The sequence below is a fragment of the Delphinus delphis genome, chromosome 11 (assembly GCF_949987515.2).
Source record: "Delphinus delphis chromosome 11, mDelDel1.2, whole genome shotgun sequence".
NCBI lineage: Eukaryota > Metazoa > Chordata > Mammalia > Artiodactyla > Delphinidae > Delphinus > Delphinus delphis.
In genome coordinates this window covers 39,228,974-39,247,227 of record NC_082693.1, presented here as the reverse complement: position 1 = coordinate 39,247,227, position 18,254 = coordinate 39,228,974, and the positions used below count along the sequence as shown (strand labels likewise).

At 53.7% G+C, this 18,254-nt stretch overlaps 2 protein-coding genes across 3 annotated transcripts; both read right to left on the bottom strand.

Moving 5' to 3' along the window:
• Positions 1-502: 502 nt before the first annotated feature.
• TROAP (trophinin associated protein) lies at positions 503-7,183 on the bottom strand. The gene is made up of 15 exons (XM_060026201.1): positions 7,173-7,183; positions 6,738-6,892; positions 6,446-6,632; positions 5,757-5,914; positions 5,530-5,667; positions 5,256-5,338; positions 4,552-4,604; positions 3,942-4,063; positions 2,888-3,004; positions 2,721-2,804; positions 2,561-2,620; positions 2,162-2,296; positions 1,382-2,006; positions 914-1,107; positions 503-665 (listed from the first exon to the last, which is right to left on the bottom strand). Exons 2-15 carry the CDS (start codon positions 6,879-6,881, stop codon positions 618-620), a joined length of 2,148 nt encoding a protein of 715 aa, XP_059882184.1. The 5' UTR covers positions 6,882-6,892; positions 7,173-7,183; the 3' UTR covers positions 503-617.
• Positions 7,184-14,408: 7,225 nt separating this feature from the next.
• PRPH (peripherin) lies at positions 14,409-17,976 on the bottom strand. 2 transcript variants are annotated; one of them, XM_060026198.1, is made up of 9 exons: positions 17,355-17,976; positions 16,921-16,981; positions 16,658-16,753; positions 16,119-16,286; positions 15,892-16,017; positions 15,581-15,801; positions 15,437-15,486; positions 15,109-15,188; positions 14,409-14,854 (listed from the first exon to the last, which is right to left on the bottom strand). In XM_060026198.1, the coding sequence occupies exons 1-9, from the start codon at positions 17,894-17,896 to the stop codon at positions 14,786-14,788; spliced, it is 1,413 nt and encodes a 470-aa protein (XP_059882181.1). In that variant the 5' UTR covers positions 17,897-17,976; the 3' UTR covers positions 14,409-14,785. The 2 variants fall into 2 exon arrangements, with proteins under 2 accessions (XP_059882181.1, XP_059882183.1); XM_060026200.1 differs by having other exon boundaries at positions 14,409-14,851.
• Between the last annotated feature and the right edge of the window lie 278 nt (positions 17,977-18,254).

Genomic DNA, 18,254 nt, shown 5'->3' with positions numbered 1-18,254 from the left:
TCTGGGGAAGCCGAGGAGGGGAGTAGCCCAGGGTTTCTACTCTGATATGGGGAAGGGTATCAGCTTCAGGAGAGCTTTGAGGCCTTACACTGTAGGGAGACGCCAACCAGAGGGACACTAGCAAGGGAGGATTCCAGAGGTATGGGTCTGGTGCTTCTGCTGATGCAGGGGGAGAGTTCTAGGGAACTCTAGGCGATGCTGGAGTTGCTGACGGCTCCTGGGAGCGGCCAAGATCTCAGGGAGCAAGGAGAAAAGCAGCTCCCCAAAGGCCCACGTTCACGCCCCCCCCAAAAAAAAAACACTCACTCATAGTGCTTGCTGGGAGGGTGGGGTGTGCAGGAGTGGGATGACCTGGACAGCTTCTGGGCGAGGGAGCCTGGGGAAGACTGAGAACCCAGGGCTGGCCTCTAAGCTGGAGGACACTGCCACCATGTGGACAATTGAGGAGAAACAGCAGTAGCTGGCCTAAGTAGGACCGGAGGAAAACAGACATTTGGACATTTTAGAAACTTTATTGAAGGACAAAAGGGTGTCAGCCCCCAGTACATGGTGTGGAAAATAAATAAGGGTTAAAAGGAAGGTGCAAGGCAGGACAGGAGTGGGTGGAGGCGTATGCCTCATGACGGAGAGTCCTGTGGGGCAGCAGAACCGACTGGAATAAAACACTAGGGAGAGAGAAGACCTCGTCACAGCCCAGCCGTCCTTGAACTGTAACCAGCTCTTCCCCCTGACCTCGTCACAGCCCAGCTGTCCTTGAACTGTAACCAGCTCTTCCCCCTGACCTCGTCACAGCCCAGCCGTCCTTGAACTGTAGCCAGCTCTTCCCCCTGACCTCTGTAAAGGAGCCGAGGATGGCCCCCTGCCCTACTTCCTACTTCCCACAGGCACAGCTGGCTGTGGACCGGAGGCTCACCAGGGCATCCTGCCGTTCGAGCAATGTGGCCACAGGGTTGGTGCAGACCCGGGTGAGGCCTGAGGGAGGGGCTCGGCTGGTGTAGAAGGCACACTCGTCGTCCAGGCGGGCCTCGTGGAAGTGGTGGATGGCGGTCAGACATGCTTTGAGGCGCTGCCTCAGGGCCAGGGTTCGAGGGGCCAGATTGCTGGGGCCTGAGGGCCAAAGGCCACAGAGAGATCAGGGCAGACTCTGGAGTCCTAGACTCCCACCATATACTGCCCTTTCCCACTCCGCGACCAAGGGCCAAGCCAATTAGGAGCACAGGGCTGAAGGTGCAGCCCCCCACTTCTTCCTGTGGGAGAGCCGGACTGGGGCAAGGGAGGTAGGGGAAAGAAAGCGTAGGATCACCTGGTGCAGGGCAGGCCCTGCTCCCAGCGAGAGATGAGGACCTCCTTTGTTCACAACCCCTTCCAACCAACTCCTTACCTGCCTGGCCTGTTGGGGGCTTCAGAGACTGGAGTGAGTGGATAGGGGGGCTGGCACAAAGTGGGCGTTGGGAGGAGAAGGTCAGGCTGGTGGTCGCTGGAGCCCACTGACTGCAGCAGGACCATGGGCTGGACTCTGGACTTCTGGGTTCCAGGGAGCAGGCCTCTGATACCCCAGGCTCTACCCTAGGGGAGGGCTCTGGGAGTCCTGTCTGCCCCTGGGGGCAGGCCTGAAGGGGTCCAGGCTCTCCCAGAGGGCAGGGCTCTGAAGCCTCCTGGGTGGAGGGCTCTGATATCTCAGGCCCCCTCCTATGGTAGGACTCTGGGGGCCCTGGTTCTGCTGGAGGGCAGGGCAGAGCTACCTCGGGCTCTGCTCCAGGGCAGGGCTCTGGTTCCCCACACCCCTCTGGAAGGTAGGGTTTGGGCAACCCAGAGTGCTGTAACATTCCAGGAAGATGAAAAGCCCCAGATTTATTCTCTGGGGCATTCAGAGTTCTAGAAATCTCAGCCAGCAGGGGCTGAAGTTCAACCACATCCAGAGAGGAGCCTCCATGAAGGGGGGCACACTTGCCGTCCACCAGCCCCTCTACCTCCTGTCGCAAAAGCTGTTGCAGGATACTGATGCGCTGTGGGTGGGACAGAGTGTGATGTCAAGAAGTGGGTGCAAGTCTTGTACCCACACTGTCCTATTTCCATGCCCACCCCCACCCCCGCCATTTCTCGCTTTCCCAGCCCCGTCACTGCCCATCGGGCATCAAAGCTGCTGCCCACACCAGCCCACCTGCAGCTTCAGCTCCTGGAGGTTGGGGGTTCTACTGGGGTGGGGTCCATAAGGAGTTGACACGGGTGGCTTCCCAGGACCCTCCTGCAACCTTATGCCACTCTCCTGGTCAAATAACCGGACTGCAATCTGCTCCTGCCACATGGGAGGAGAGGGGCCACGTGAGGAAGCCAGGCTGGAGTAGGAAGAAGACTAGTTTGAGTCTTCAAACTAGTGAGGAAGGGATCAGGGCCTTAACTGAGTGGCCCTAGACCTGGATTAGGAGGGGCAGCAGAGAAGCAGGGAGAGTTGGAGAGTTAGGCAGCTTTTCCAGAGAGCCCACTTGCTTCAAAACTGCTGGGCCTCAGGCCAACGGGACAGAGCGAGGAAGCTCAGCATGGGAAGGTTTCAGATACTTACCCAGGGCAGGGCAGGCTCTTCGGGGCAAGGCTGAGGGGAGAGGCCACTCAACCACTGGGCCTGGGACAGAAGTGAGATGCCATGACTTTCCCTGTACCCATCCATCCCCTTCCTCCTCCAGCCCTGGCCTAAGCCAGCTACCTCCCCTGCCCTCTCTCACCTGCCGAGCTCTGGGGGCCGATGGAAGGGGTGTGAACTGGGTTTTGGGGCGGATGGCGAGACGCCGCAACACTGAATATGAGGTCTGGGGAGAGATGGGTGTGGTTGGGCAGGGACAAAACCGAGACCTCACAGTGATCCCAGCCCCCAGGAGTTGTGGATACAAACTGGAGCTGAGGGGCCAGGGGAAGGCACACGCTGAGCCCGTCCAAAGGGTGATGGCCGGGTGATGGCAGGTGGTATCACTTGGCCAGGGGAGGGCATCAGGCAGGAGTCACGGCCGTCCTGTGGAGAACAAGGTGGAAGAGTGATCCCTCCCGCTTGGCATTGCTCTTTCTTGTCCTCACTTGAGCAGCCAGTGTGATTCTTTTGAGATCTAATCAAGTCATGTCCCTCCCTTGTTCATCCCCCCTCCCCATGGCTTTGCACTCATTCCAAGTAATAGTCAAGATCTTACGCTGTTTTATAAATCCTTACCCAACCTGATTCTGTCATTGCTCTAACCTCTCACTTCCTTTCCTTCTTACTCTGCTTCAGCCTCGCTTTTTTGCTGATCCTTAAACACACCATCTTTGCATCTGCAGTTCTTGTGGCCTGGAACGTTCTTCCCCAGATTATCTGCATGGCTCACTCCCTCAACTCTTTCTGCTCTTCACTTAGCCGCACCTCAGTGAGATTCCCCTGACCGATCTACCTGAAACTACAGTACCAATCACCCCCTTCCACTTCTCCTTCCCTTTCAGTGCCTTACTTTCTTTTTTTTAAACAGATAACTTAGCACCATCTGACCTACTATATATTTTACGCGTGTGTTTATTTTTTGTCTCCCCCTTCTAGAATGTGAACTTATTTCCTACTGTATATCCAGAACCTAGAACATTGCTTGGCACACAGTAGCTGTTCAATAAACCCTTGTGGAGTGAAAGAATGAACTCTCAGATCTGTCTTACTCTCAGCACTGATCTGATGGTGATACAAATGTATACCAGACTGTGACCTCTCACTCGCAGGCCCCGGACACCTGGTAAACAGAGGCCAGTACCACTCTGGAGAGGGCCTTGGGTCCATCTAGGGCAAACCAGGACCCAGTTAACATGCTGAGATCCAGGCTGGGACTGCCTGGCTCTACCCACAATCCTCAGTGCCGCTGCTGCTGGGGAATCCCCCCCTGCATCTCCTCTGTGCCCTTCCCCCAGCACAGAGGAGGAAGGTCCCAGCTCACCTTGGTGTGTGTTGTCTCTCGGGTTTCTTTTAATGGTACTCGCTGAGCCAGACCGAGGGGGCCCCCTCCTCTTTCATCTGAGTGAGTGACAACTTCATATTCTCCTTCAGGGAGAGAGGAAGCTAGGAGGAGACAGGAAATTTGCTGCAGTGTCTGGAACACACATCAAAGTCTGGCACAGTGCCCTGCAACCCTAGTCGGAGGTTGCAACCTCCGACTAGGGTATGCCAGTTTGACAGCCCCCACTGCACCATCAGGGGTGGGGACCCATCCAGCATCCCTTTGCAGGCCAGCACTATTTCAGTAGTAAATCATTAATCTGAATACCCTGAGTGGGCTAGGGGTGCGGTGATGGCTCTTAGGGGCTGAGGACCGAACAGTGAGTGGAAGGTAAACCCTACAGGAAGCGGCAGAGAGAGGGTAGAGACGGGGACCACCTCCTCCGACACAAGTGCAACTGGGCCAACCTCTGGCCTATCAAGAAGATCTCTTCCTCTCTGTCTCCTTCTGATCTGGGCTTCCCGCCACAGCCTGCTGAGCTTTCTCTTGTTTTGCTCCCTACAAGCAGCTCCCCTGCCCCTGTTGTCTCCCCATGGCCAGACACACTCACCAGGCTTGACAAGGGTCTCCAGAAGCAATCCTGAGGCCTGGCTCACTGAAGTCCTGATGGCGATAAGGACAGCAGCTAGCAGTCACTGAGTACCAAGTACGAGCTGGGCCCTGTGCTAAGTGCTTTTCAAACATCATCTCATTTAATTCTCACGATAACCTCAAATGATAATACAAACATTATCCTCATTTGACAGATTAGAGAAACTGAAGTGGGAATTCCCTGGCAGTCCAGTGGTTAGGACTCTGCGCTTTCACTGCCAAGCGCCCGGGTTCAATCCCTGGTTGGGGAACTAAGATCCCACAATCCACGCAGTGGCGCAGCCAGAAAAAAAAAAAAAGAAAAGAAAAGAAACTGGAGCTCGGAGGGTAAGGCAAGCTTGCACAAATCATAAGTACTAAGAGTCAGAAATCAAACCCAAATCCCATTTACTGCCACGGTCTGTGCTCTGGCCACGAAACAAAAGAGATGGTACCTCTCAGTTCTGTCCCCTCCTTGTCCCACAGCCTGATGAAACTGATGTCATATTGAGGCCTGGCTGTGAAGGCCTGACCCCTATTGCAAGGGCTCACCCTGAGCACTCACAGATTTCCCCCTTCCGCCCTGGGCTGCTGGGAAGTCCTAAAGCTACCGGAAGGCCCCAGCTCTGAGGGACCCCTGTATCAGACACTGAATCATTCTTTTCCAGATGACCCTCTCCTCACTTGCTGTTGCCACCTGTCTCTCTTCTTAGCTCCTGGAAACCGGGAGGAGCAGAGGGGTGAGAGGAAGGTCCTGAAGGTGGAATCTGAGCCATAGGAGCAAGAGAAAAAACAGAGTCAGAGGTAGGCCTCAAACCTTCAGGCTTCACCAACAACCCCATTGGCCTCCATACCAACCCTCTGGCTCATCATGAGGTACCTTCCCTCCTAAGGCCCAGCTCTGTCCTTGGAAGGAGTTCCCAGAAGCACTGAGTATCAGCCCCTCAAGGGCACTCACCAGAGCCTCTAGCCTCTGGGGACACAAGGTCCGGCCTCGAGGTCCTGGTCCCTCCAGCCTGGAGAAGCAGGAAGCCCTGGCAGGGTCCAGTCGGTGGGTGGGGGTTCTGGGAGCCAAGTATGCAGAGGCCCGGGCATCCTAGGACCCCAAGAGAGGCTATCAGTACAGGCTCAGGATTCCCTCATCAGCCTACTCCAGCCTGATCTCCTCCTATCCTGGCTCATTACCTGGCGCCTCCGGATGGTGCCTCCCTGGTTCCCTCGAACCAGTACTCTCTGAGCCAGACTGGGCTGGCGCCCCAGGCGACAGCTCTTCACCCCCTCACCTGACAGGATGGTGGCCAGGGCTGCAGGGTCAGCCACAAACTCTATGGTCCCTGGAGCCTCTGCAAGGGAAGAGGAGAAGGAAAGGTGAGAAGGAACAGGAAGCGGGGAGGCTGAGGGGTCAGGGAGCCCAGCAGAGTCACCTTGAGGTGTAAGAGTGAGCCGAAGAGACTCATATAACTGAACTCAGCTCACCAAACATTCATAGGACTTTGCTCTGTGTAAGACACTATTCTAGGCACTGACACCCTGAGACAAATAAGACAAAGCCCCCATACTCAGGAAAGCTATCATCAAACTATAGAGAGGTAACAGACTCAAGTCCAAGTATGGACATGTTATAAAAGAAGTACAGCAAAGCATGCGAACACAGAGCGATTGATTACGACTGGGAGAGGCGGAAAAGGCTTTAGAAGAGATGACGCTTTGCTGAAGAAAGCAAAGGGCTTCTAAGAGCAAAGAGCTTTCTAGCAGCAGGGACTAGGAATTATAGTAAGCAGGAGACCCGGGAATGCAAAGCCCCCAAACCCCACTGCCACCAGCCAATTCTCCTACCCAGCCAAAGAAACTGTCTTCAAGCCTCCAACAGGTACCTGTCTGGAGAGGGGGCCTAGGTCCCACATTTTGTCTCCCAGGGCTAGGCCTGAGCTCCTCCAAGGGGGTCCGAAGCTGAGTACTCCCCACCAATCTCTCCGATTGCTCTGTTTGATGTGTGGCTTTCGGCCTGGGGCCTGCTGAGTCAACGAGAGGGCGCTGACTACTGAGCTTCTGCACCAATCTCTGAGGGAAGGGAGAACAAAAAGCTGGGGCTCAGCGTTGGGGTACGTTGCTGGTGTGTGCTGCGTCCTTGTAGCTACTGTCTTCACCCCCCACAACCCCTCTTACCCTTGGATCTTGGTTCTCCTGGTCCAGGGCGCTGGGTTTGACTGTGGGGAGAGGCGGGCGTCTCTGAGAGCGAACGGGAATCTTGCTGGGAGTAGGAGATACACCCCGGAGGAGAGGATCCTTCGTGGCTTGGAGGGTAGTCATGACGACTACAACTGAGACGGAGAAGAAGGCAGGATCAGGGATCAAAGGTCAGCCAGCTCGGGGCTTCGGTCCTGACATCCCTGATACTCCCACCTCCACCCAAATCCATGCGCCCAGAGGACCCGGCGCCTGCAAGGCCTCTTTTCTGGGGGTCTCCTCCTAACCCTCTGAGCCTATTCTTTAGCCCCAGGACCCCAAACTGCTTCTCCTCCCTACGAGCCCCCGAAGCCCTCATTCCCTCCAAGATCCCGGTGCCGCACCTCCCCCGGAACCCCTCAGCGTCGCCCTCACTTGCTTCGCTTTTTCCCCGGACTCTCTCGGTTTCTGCTGCAGATACTTCCCCAGTTTGTAAAATACGCCAAGCTCCTGATTGGCTTGTCTGCGCTCCTGCGGAGGCGTGTGTCACAGGATTCAGCTGTCCAATCCGCAGGCTTCGGAGGCGAGGCCAAAAGAAGGACTAGTCGTCGAGCCGCTTTCTGGCCAGGAAAAAAACTGACCCGACTCAACCAGCCAATCCGAGAGCGGAGCGCGGGGTGGAAGAAGAAGAAGGAGACCTTTCTGAGGCCGGCGAAGGCGTGGGCTCGGAGTCTGAGAGACAACGGGCGCTGGGTACTCTCGCGAGGTCTCGGGACTGGTGCGGGACGGTGCAGTCTCGCGGCATTGTGGGAAGGGCTGGTGTCCTGAATGAGGCTAACTGACGGTGTTGGAGGCTGTCCCGAACCGCTCACCCGACTCTGATCAGAGTTCGGCGTCAAGCTGTGGGGACTCCGCTCCAGACACATTGTAGGAAACGACCGTACGTTGTGCCTAGGCCGAGGAACTGCCTCCAAACGGGCGGAGAGGGCTGGAAAAAATTGAACTGAGGCTAACAATAACAAAAATAAAAAGAAACAATCACTTTTTTCACTCCACCTTTACGAATGGTGAGGTGTGGTCTCCATTTCACAGATAAGAAAACAAGGCTCAAAACAGTGTCATTGGAACTCAACACCACAGGCCTGGAGGACCGTTGGCAGGCAGGGGTGTGAAAATGAGGGAACCTAGAACACTGGTTAGAATGGAAGGGGTTAACCTCTAATGGGAAATGGGCGATGGTTTCAAGCGTACAGGACTCTGGTAGATTCTCTCCCTGACTTGTGCTTCCTATTATACAAGCCCTCCCCTTCCAATTTCTCCTTCACACCTTTTCATTACCTTTGGATTTCATTTACCTTCTTCCTCTTCATTATCTCCACCCTAATCTCACCTAGAGGATTGCAAAAGCCTCCCACCCTCCATTCCCTCTTGCTTTCCACAATAATCCATTCACCATATAGCAGCTAGAGTAATCTTTCCAAAATGCAAATCTGGTCATGTTACCACTGTGCCTTGACCTCTCCCCACTCATACTCCCCATCTTGTACCACTTTCCGCCTTGTTCTCTGCTTTTCAACTCCATTGCCATTTCCAATCCCTGAAAGTTGTCGTGTTCCTTCTAGTCTCTCTGTCTGCAATACCTTCCACTTTGCCTATTCATGCCTCCAAATGGATGTTCGCTTACTTTCTTGTAGAGGGCTTCCTTGAACCCCTCCACTCAAAACCCACCCTAATCTAAAAAAGTTTCCTTAGTTGTGTGCTCTCAAAGAACAGTGTTTCCTCAGAGCATGTATCTCAGTTGGTAATTGTATATTCACCAATGTGAACCTAATGTATCGTGTTTATTAAACCTGATCTCTCCTGCTAGACCTCCATGAAGGTGGTGACCTTTTATTTTTAGCTTACATTATATTTTCAATGTCTTGCATTGTGCCTGCCTGTAAGGGTGTTCACTATTTGTTGAATGAGTCAATGGATGAATGAATAATTGATCAAATGAATACCTGGAGAGATAGGGAAGACCTCCAAAAAGAAGTAATATTTGAACTTCCTGTAAAAGAGAGAAGGCTCTTCTAGTCACTCGGAACAGCACTTGCAAAGGCAAGGAAACTTGGAGTGTTCAGATGAGGGTAAGTCCTTAGGGATAGATGGAACGTAGGATAGTAGGAAATAAAACTAGAAAGATGGTCTGACTGGAAGGAAGGGGACAGTCCCCTCATTCCACTCACAGGTACTGTGAATGTGCTGGACCCTGACTCCTAGATTAGCAGGGATGGCTACTGACAAACATTGTGCACCTACTGTGTGTAAGGCCTTTTATCACACATTTGGGATACGTGGAGGAATAAGGCTGAAGTTTGAAGGATGGAGGTTGGCTGCACAGTGGCTTTACATGATTTTAAGGTAGTCAGCACAGTCCAGGGCCAAGTTCACAAACCTGGAAACTTGAGTTTGTCAGGCTACCCAGAGTAGATCTTGGAGTCACACTCATCGAATTTGTAAGAGAAACTGAGTGATTTACCATGAGCGATATGCCTTCTGGTGAACAAAATATTTATGCCTGCTCCTCAGGGCACCACCTTCACAGAATCGAGGTACAAGGAGACTGATTTTATATCATAAAAGTCTTTCAAACGGCCAATGCTCAGAATATCTGCTATGCCTGTCATAGCGTCCAACCTGTTTTCTATACAGCAGTCAGAGCGACCTGCTTCTGTTTGTCTTTGCTGGACCTCGAATATGGGGAGGTGCAAGCCACCTCTCTTGTTTTATTCTATCAATCCCCCTTTACTCCCTGTCTGCTCTCCCCCATAGACACCACTCTAATGTGATTGATGTAAGTTCTTACCTATGCATGTGTGCTTATAAAATATGTCGGGTTGTATACTTGTTTCCTATTGCTGCTGTAACAAATCGCCACGAAGTTAGTGGCTTAAAACAATACAAATTTATTCTCTTACAGGTCTGGGGGTCTGAATTCTAAAATTTGGTCTGGTTCCATTCCTTCTGAGGCTTCAGAGGAGAATCTGTTTGCTTGCCTTTTGCAGCTCCGAGAGGCTGCCAGCATTCCTTAGCTTGTGACCCCTTCTTCCATCACTCTAACTGGAAGAGGGAAGAACCTTTTGTATTCTATGACAAGTTAATCACTAAAGGGATGTTGCCTATAAGCTTAAATTATACATAATGGCCCATCTCTGGGAACCCTGCTCCCCAGGTAATGAGCATTAAGCTAAAATACCTTTGTTTAGCTCACAGGAAACATCTTGACCAGGTCCACCTGTGAATGACTGCAGGGAGGAAGAAATGAACACATCCCCTCATGAGGCAGATGGGAACCAGGAAGCATTTGACTTTATTCCCTCCCCTTTTAGTATAAAAGGAGCCTGAATTCTAACTCGGGCGAGATGGTTCTTTGGGGGCACAAACCCACCATCTTCTCGGCTTGCGCAATTTCTATCTGGTCATGGAAACCGTAGGACAATTGAAGCCACGAGTAAGAAGAAACTGTGAGTCAGCAAGAGCCAGGGCAAAGGGTGAGGTCATTTGCTTATTGTGACAGGAGCAGTCGAAGCAGTAGGAGCACTGGTCAGGGAGCCTTGTGCTCCTGCCGTGGATGGAGCTTCCTGTCACCTGTCATGCTCCGTGAAGCCTGACGGGGCTGCAGAGCCCGTGTCACACAGGTGTTTCTGGGTTCCTGTGAAATGACTCCCACTCCACCCCAGGCAGCTGCAATTCTTGTCCCCCTTATTTCTACGTGTAACTTCACAATGAACTCCCGTTTGCTTGGGATATTCATTTAGTCTCTCTTCTTCGCAACTCAGATAACTGAACCCCCTTTTCCATGCACGGCAGGTGGCCCCTAAGGAATTATTCCACTACAACAGTGGGCACCTCCCTGGGGTCCAGGATACCCACCACAACTGGTTCGCTCTAGGAACTGCTAAGTAAATGTGGTCACGTCCTCACTTTTGAGGTGACCTTCTTACAGATGACATGAAAACGACTTCCCCTCTTCCAACAAGCAGAATACAATAAAGTCAATACGGTATAGGCTTTCTTAATCACAATCAAATCCCAGCCCTGTCTTCTTGAGGTTAACATCAGATCGCTTTTTTAGAATTGGATTTTGAGTTTTCCTAAAACTCTTCAATCACAGCCAAGTCTGAGGTTGTATAATTTCAATAGGTGGCTGGATCCACGCGTGACAAATTGATTCTTTCAATTCTCCCCAGCACTTAAACTCGTTCAAGTCTGGTCTTTTTCAATTTTCCCCCCCTGCGATCCAAGATAAAAAAATGTATTTTACATGAAAACCCAGAACACACATACATACACTGAAAATAACAGTTTCACCATACCCTAAAGTTTTCTATTCTTTTTATTTTAAAATGTTTGTCTTGACCCAATAATTTTTATTACAATGTTTCATGACCCGCAGCTTGAAAACGATTGGTGCAGTCTCTCCTTTCTTCAAAATTTCACTTCTCCAACACAGATCTTCTTGCTCTGGTTCTTTCTTTTCTTTCAACAATCAAACATCTCATGAGAGTAGTCTGCTCTCCACTTCCCCATCTCTCATTCGCTCTTCAGTTGACCGTGTTTTGTCTCTGACCCTACCCTGCCCTGAAGCTGCCCTCACTGAGGTCTAACATCTTCCTTGCTGATAAATCCCACATTTCCCACCTGTTACTTAACCTGGGTTCCCAGCATCCTCTGACGCAGCTAGCCACTCCCTCTGGAAAGCTCTCTCTTGCCCTGGCTTCCTGAGGCCTCCTACCTCTCTGCCAGTTAATTCTCAGGATTCACTTCCTCTGCTCCTCTACGAGTCTCCCCAAGGCATTTCTCTTTTCTCACTTAATACACTGTTCTTGAGTGGTTTCATTTTTTTCTCATGTGGGACACCTGAGAAACCCAGCTCAAACTCTTCCTTCTATCCAGTACAAGTCATAGGCCACAGACTCTGATGTGAAAGTTTCCAAACTGGAAATTTTGCTCACTTGAAAATCTAAATCGTTGAAACTCCAAAGCTTTTGTCTGCTTTTCTTCAGTGACATTTCTCCTCTGAGATAAGAAATGCTATTGAATGAAAAGGAGAGAAGGCAAGGGGTGGAGGGTGAAAATGGTGGGAAGCTTGAGTAATATTTGCAATGGACATTGTGGTTGATCCCCAATGTCCATTCCATACCAGACAATTAGCCCAAGTCAGTGATGACTGTTACTGCTCCAGGAGCGGACACACCAATGATCCTTGCCAGACAGTCTGAAGGAAAGGACTTATATCTCATCCTTGGGAGGAGGGGTTTCTCTTTCTTCCACTGAATATGAAGACAGAAGCATCACGCAGTAGCTACTGGCAGCCACCTTCAGACAATAAGGAGAACCATCCCGAGGATGAAACTTCCCTCCGAGGAGGAAGGCTGAACAGAACCATGGACAGAGCCTGGGTCCGTGATATTATTGAGCTGCTGAATCAACCAACTTCAGAGCCCACCTACCTCTGGCTCCTTGTTACATGAAGTAGTTTACTTTCTTTTTTTTTTTTTAAAAAAAAAATGAGGTTGTATGTTACTTGTAGCAGAAAGCATCCTGATAGATTCAGCATCTCAAAATATTCCATCACACCTGAACTCCAGACCTGTGGACATGAATGCCTGCCAGCCCTTCCCCTGGGCTGTTCCGTGGCATCTCACACTCAGTAAGTCTAAAACTGACGTTGTTGTCTTGGGCCCCCTTGTCTCCCTATACCAATCTTCCCTGTTTCTGTGAAAAGTCCCACCATCTGCCTGGGTGTTCAACTCAAAACCTTGGGTAATCTTTGCTATTTCCCTTTTCCTCACACTGACAATCCCCACTTAGGAACTGCAGATTCTACCCCCTGAATAGTGCTCAAATCCATCCACTTCTTTGCCCACCACCATCTCTTGCATGTTTCACTGCACAGTCTCTGAACTGGTCCTCCTTCTCCTTCCAACTGTGTCTGAACACCACAGCCAGAGTGACCTTTCTAAGATGCAGCTCTGAATACTTCACCCATTAAACCCTTTTCTTTCCCTTTTCCTTAGAATAAATTCTAAGTGCCTTCATATGTCCTATAAGGCCCTCGGTGACCTGGCCCTCATTGCATCTTTCCAACCTCAATGCAATTCCTTCCTTTCTAGCCTTCATTCCAGCAACGTAGAACTACTTTCACTTTCCAGACATGCTCCCTCTTGTCTTCTGGCTGATGTATCTACCTAGAAAGTCCTCTTCCTCTCCCTGCTTCACCTGAGTAACTGCTGTTCATTCTCCAGCACTCACTGTGATGGTGCCTCCTTTGGGAAGCCATCTCTACCCTAAGGCTGGGTTAGGTGTTCTTCTTCATGTTTCCAGAACACCATCTCCTTATCCCAATCACATCACTCGTCGCGAGGTTGGAATTGTATGCTTATTTATCTATGTCCCCCACCCAGACTGTGAGCTCCTTGAGAGCAGGGACTCTGGCTTACTCCCTACACCTAGCACTATAATTGAGTGAAAAAGATCATTCTAAATTCAGAAGTAAATTTTGACTTCAAGGCAAGGGTAGGATGGAATGGAGTTGGAGGACAGCATGGAAATAGACATTTTCAAGCAAGGGGTGGGGTGGTGGCAGCAGAATTGATCTGCTGGCTAAGTGTGCTGAATAGGTTTAGGTGGGTGGCAGGGCCAGGCCAGGGGAAAAGACCACTGAGGCAGACAATGTAACCCAGGCAAGAGATGACGGTGGTGGGACTTCCCTGGTGGCGCAGTGGTTAACAATCCACCTGCCAATGCAGGGGACACGGGTTCGAGCCCTGGTCCAGGAAGATCCCACATGCCGGGGAGCAACTAAGCCTGTGCACCACAACTACTGAGCCTGCAGTCTAGAGCCCACAAGCCACAACTACTGAGCCCGTGTGCCACAACAAGAGAAGCCACTGCAATGAGAAGCCCACGCACCGCAACGAAGAGTAGCCCCCGCTCGCCACAACTAGAGAAAGCCTGCACGCAACAACGAAGACCCAACGCAGCCAAAAATAAATAAATTTTTTTTTAAAAAAAGAGATGATGGTGGCCTGGACTAGGGTGGTGGCAGTGGAGACGGGGAGAACCAGACAGCCTTGAAAGAGTTATAAAGTAGAATTAACAGAATTGGGGGTGGGTGAAGAAAAGAAAGGAGTATAAGATGAGGTGAGTTCTAATTGGGGCCACGGAAGTCCTAGTGGTGACTTCATCTTAGGGCGGGGAATCCAGAAGGAAGAACGTGACTGCAGAAGGTGTAAAGCGAGGTAAGGGGCTCTGCTTCGGACATCTGGGGCTGCAGATGGGGCGCAGAAGTTGAGAAGGAATGGACAGAGAGGTAGGAGGAAAACCAGAGGGGCAGACAGGAGTCATAGATGCCGAGATAGTGGGAGTCAGAAGAGAAATGACCTGAGGCAGGGGGAATATACCGCTGAGCCTCCTTTGCATTGACGCTCCCATGACACAGACACAAGTGCACTAGGGAGGGTCCCCCCTGCCCCGCCCCCATTACTATTTTATGATGTTTTAAAAATCGAAGTATAATTCACTTACAATATTATATTAGTTTCAGGTGTATAACATAGTCATTCCATATTTTTATACATTACAAAATGATCACCACTGGAGAGGGTTCCCTTGATAGCAGTTTTATTTGATTTAAAAGTGAAACTCAGACCCTGACCCACCCACTAATCTTGGGGTCGTGGCAGGAGTAGACTCATCCTGGGGATGGTTGGCCTCTTACCAGGACAAGAAATGGGGGAACATATAGATTCTTACCAGGACAAGAAATGGGGGAACATATAGACTCTTACCAAGATAAGAAATGAGAAACATATGGATCATGTCTCTGTGGGCATGGAGAGGCCCAGCTGTGGTGCTGGGTAGGGTTTGGCCACGGCCAGGGAAGGGGTGACTGGAGCCAACTGGTGGGCACATGCAGAGGGGGAGGAGACTAATTCGGGACCGGTGTTAGGATTGGGGCTTAGAGGTCTAGGGCAGGGTCAGGGAGCTCTGGACCAACAAGTTCAGTAGCTGTGAGTAGAAGACTTGTCCAGCTCACTGCGCTGCTCCTTGTGAGACTCTGTCACCACCTGCTGGGGGCCGAGGCATGTGAGGCGCACAAACCGTTCAGCACCACCCTCCTTCCAGCTCCTTTGTGGCACGGTGTCCCCCCTCCCTGGCATAACCAGTTGAGGCTCCAGTCTGACCATCCACTTCCATCTCCCTGTCTCACTGCCACCCCAAGAATCACTAACCCACAAACACCCTAGGATTACCTGCAGCCAGGCTGGGGCTCAGAAATACTACGAGAAATGATGGGGTCCTACGCTCAAGTGACCCATCTTACCTCCCCATCCCGGGTCTCAATGGTCTTGATCAGAACCATCTTCCGGCTGTGGCTCTCCTGGGGAGGCTCCACCTCAGGCACTGGAAAAAGCAAGATGAGAAGTGGAAGGGAGGAGGCTTGGGATTTCTCTTGTTTTAAGCCCTCACTCCGTCTGGGAGGTGAGGGAGGGGCGGGGAGGGGCAGAGCCTGAGGAGCGAAGGCGAGTGTAGACCAGGACTCAGAAGTTCACGGAGAGAACCAATCCCTGAGCAGAGCTAGAGTAAGAGTCCAGTCAGGGCAGAAATAGACAAGGGGACAGACAGTTGGAAGTCAGACGTGAAAGACTCACCAGTCGTCTTTATACTTAAGGATGCAAAGGAATGGACTGGCACGGAGATCCTGGGGGCGAAGCACTCGGTCAGCTACTCCTGTGAGCCGCTGGCCTCTCCCCCACAAGCCCTGACCAAACCCTATCCGACCCGCTGCCTCTCACCGGCTCTCCTCGCCCTCAAGTAGCTTCCGGTAGGTGGCGATCTCGATGTCCAGGGCCATCTTGACGTTGAGGAGCTCCTGGTACTCTCGCAGGTGTCGCGCCATCTCCTCCTTTAGCTGCCGCAGCTCCTCCTCGAGCCGTGCGGTGCCCGCCTGGTACCCGCCGGCTTCCAGGGCAAACTGCTCCTCCAGCTCCCGCAGCTGTCTGAGCAGCGCCTCGTTCTGGGGGTTGGGGGTGAAGAGGGGGCGTCAATGGGGGGAGCAGCCTTCATCCTCCACCCCCTGGGCGGGGGCGCGCAGCCTGGTACTCACCGTGCCGCGAAGCCCATCCACCTCGCACGTCAGGCTCTGGATCTGGCGTCGCGACTCGTTCATCTCCTGCTTGGCCTGGCGCAGGGCCTCGTGGTTCCGGTTGGCGGCGTCAGACAGGTCCGCGTACTGCGGCCAGGGGGGCAACCCGGACGTGAGTGGACCAGATGCGCCCTCTCCCCAGCTCTCCACGCTTCCAGGTCCTCCCAAACCCTCCCGTGCCCTGGCACCTTGGACTTGTACCACTCTTCTGCTTCCTGCAGGTTCTTCGCTGCGATGCTCTCGTACTGGGCACGGATGTCCCTCAGCGCCGCCGTCAGCTCGGGCTTCACGGTCGCCTCCACCTCGACCTGCTGCACCTGCTGGCTCTCCACGCTCATCTGCAGGTCTCTCAGCTCCTGCCGCCCAGGGCGAGAGGCCGAGTTCATCGCGCAGATCCCACGCGGGCCGCGCGGTTGGCGCACAGAAAAGAGAAGAAACACTTGAATGAACAGAAGGGGGCGCTAGGGAGTGCAGCGCGCTTGGTACTGCACGGCCCGCGCCACGCCCGTACTAAGCCTCTGGCCAGGTTACGGGGGTGCAGCTCCGCTGCTCGCCACCAGGCGGCGCAGGGGTGTGAGTCAAACCACCTGTAGAGGGGGTTGAGAGCCTGCGTCTACCCTACGAATCTCACTTCTCTTCCTCAGGTCCACTCGCCAGTCTCTTCCAGAGCTTATACTCCAGCTCCAATGAGACCACCCCCAACCTCCTGACACCCGGGTCCACCCACCTCCTCGTGCAGCTTCTTGAGGAACTCAATCTCATCCATCAGAGACTCAATCTTGCGCTCTAGCTCCAGGCGGGACAGGGTGGCGTCGTCCACGTCCTTCACGGGGTGGCAGTAGGGGTTCGAGAGCAGGGAGGGGTTGCTTAGGTCGACGAAGAGCCTGGCCCTCCCTGTCTGCCTCTGGAGGCTTCTGGTCGCCTCCCTTTGCCCACAGATGCCACCCTGGATACGCAGGCCGGGGGTAGGAATGGGGAGACCGAGCTCACCTTACGGAAAAGCACGAGGCTGTGCTCCGCATCCTCGCGCTTGCGAGTCTCCTCCTCCAGCCTGGTGGGAGGGGTGTGCAGAAGCTGAGCTCCCGGGTCACTGCCCAGCCGTAAGACCGCGACCCCCAGGATCTGGGTCAGAGGCTGCTACTGCCCAGGACTCTGAGGAGGGGCCTTCAGGCTGCCTGATGGACTTGCCCTATATTTCCCTTTAACCTGCTGGGAGCTGAGATGTGGCCCCTTTATACACAGAGGAGACATAGTAACTCCCCCTTCCTCCCCTCCCCAGAGACTCAGCAAAGTGGTAGACGGGGGTTGGGGGTGTTGCCCGCCGGCGAGGATGCTGCCTGCACACGCCCAGGTGGATAAGGCGGGCCACTCCCTCTGGCGGCCGCCTCGACGGCCGCCGCCCAGCCCCGGCCCTGTCCCCTGACCTCTGCTTGAGCGCCGCCAGGTCCTCCGCCAGCCCGTCGCGCTCCACCTGCACCCGGTCTCGCTCGCGGCCCAGCAGCTCTAGCTCCCTCCGCAGCTCGCGCAGCTCCTGCTGGCACAGCTGGTCGGCGCGCGCCGGCTCCTGGCCCCGGGCCTGGCTCAGCTCCCCGCGCAAGGCCGCGTTCTGCTGCTCCAGGAAGCGCACCTTCTCGATGAAGTTGGCGAAGCGGTCGTTGAGCTCCTGCAGCTCCTGCTTCTCGTTGCTGCGCGTGGCCAGGAACTCCTGGTTGAGGGCCTCGGCCATGGAGAAGTCGAGGCGCTCCGAGGGCAGGCGCAGGAGGGCGCCCGCGGCCGCCCGGGGACTGCGGAAACTGCCTAGGCGCACGGAGGAGCCGGGGGACGCCGAGCCCAGCAGGCGGCTGCTCGAGAAGCGGGAGCTGGAAGAGTAGGAGAGGGCCCCCGGGGACAGCGAGGGCGGTGGCCCGAAGGTGCGGCGGTAGTAGGTGGAACTGACGCCGGACCGGAGGCCCGACGGGTGGCTCATGGCGGCCGAGGATGGGGAGTCACCGCTGACAGAGCTTGTCCGGGCGCTGGGAAGGAGCCGCAAACCGCTGCGAGGCGGCTTTATAGCCCTGCGGGCTCAGGGGGGGCATGGGCTGCTCCTCCCACTGGCCTGACGGTGGGGCTATGTGGGGAGGGGGACGCCCCACCCCTGCGGAGCTGCAGGAGCGCCGCACCCTCCCTCCCTGGTTGCCGGCGCCCTGCCTACTTGATTCCCCCAGTTCGTGGTGGGGAAGGAGACAGGGATGGCCACCACAGGCCACAGGGAGGCGGGAGGGGGGGGTTCGGGTGTTGGGGGGGTCAGTGCCTTCCAGCAAATATCCGGAGCTGGAGCCTAGGGT

What these genes read in the sequence shown, in the direction of transcription:
- PRPH (XM_060026198.1), bottom strand. Translation starts at nt 17,896, where the DNA reads ATGAGCCACCCGTCGGGCCTCCGGTCCGGCGTCAGTTCCACCTACTAC. An exon ending in TGGATGGGCTTCGCGGCACG is followed by an intron (nt 15,802 to 15,891) that starts GTGAGTACCAGG and finishes CCCAACCCCCAG; the next exon opens with AACGAGGCGCTGCTCAGACA. An exon ending in TTGAGACCCGGGATGGGGAG is followed by an intron (nt 14,855 to 15,108) that starts GTAAGATGGGTC and finishes CTCGGCCCCCAG; the next exon opens with CAGGTGGTGACAGAGTCTCA.
- TROAP (XM_060026201.1), bottom strand. Translation starts at nt 6,881, where the DNA reads ATGACTACCCTCCAAGCCACGAAGGATCCTCTCCTCCGGGGTGTATCT. An exon ending in CCCAGAGGCTAGAGGCTCTG is followed by an intron (nt 5,339 to 5,529) that starts GTGAGTGCCCTT and finishes CCTATGGCTCAG; the next exon opens with ATTCCACCTTCAGGACCTTC. An exon ending in AAGAGCCTGCCCTGCCCTGG is followed by an intron (nt 2,297 to 2,560) that starts GTAAGTATCTGA and finishes CCCATGTGGCAG; the next exon opens with GAGCAGATTGCAGTCCGGTT.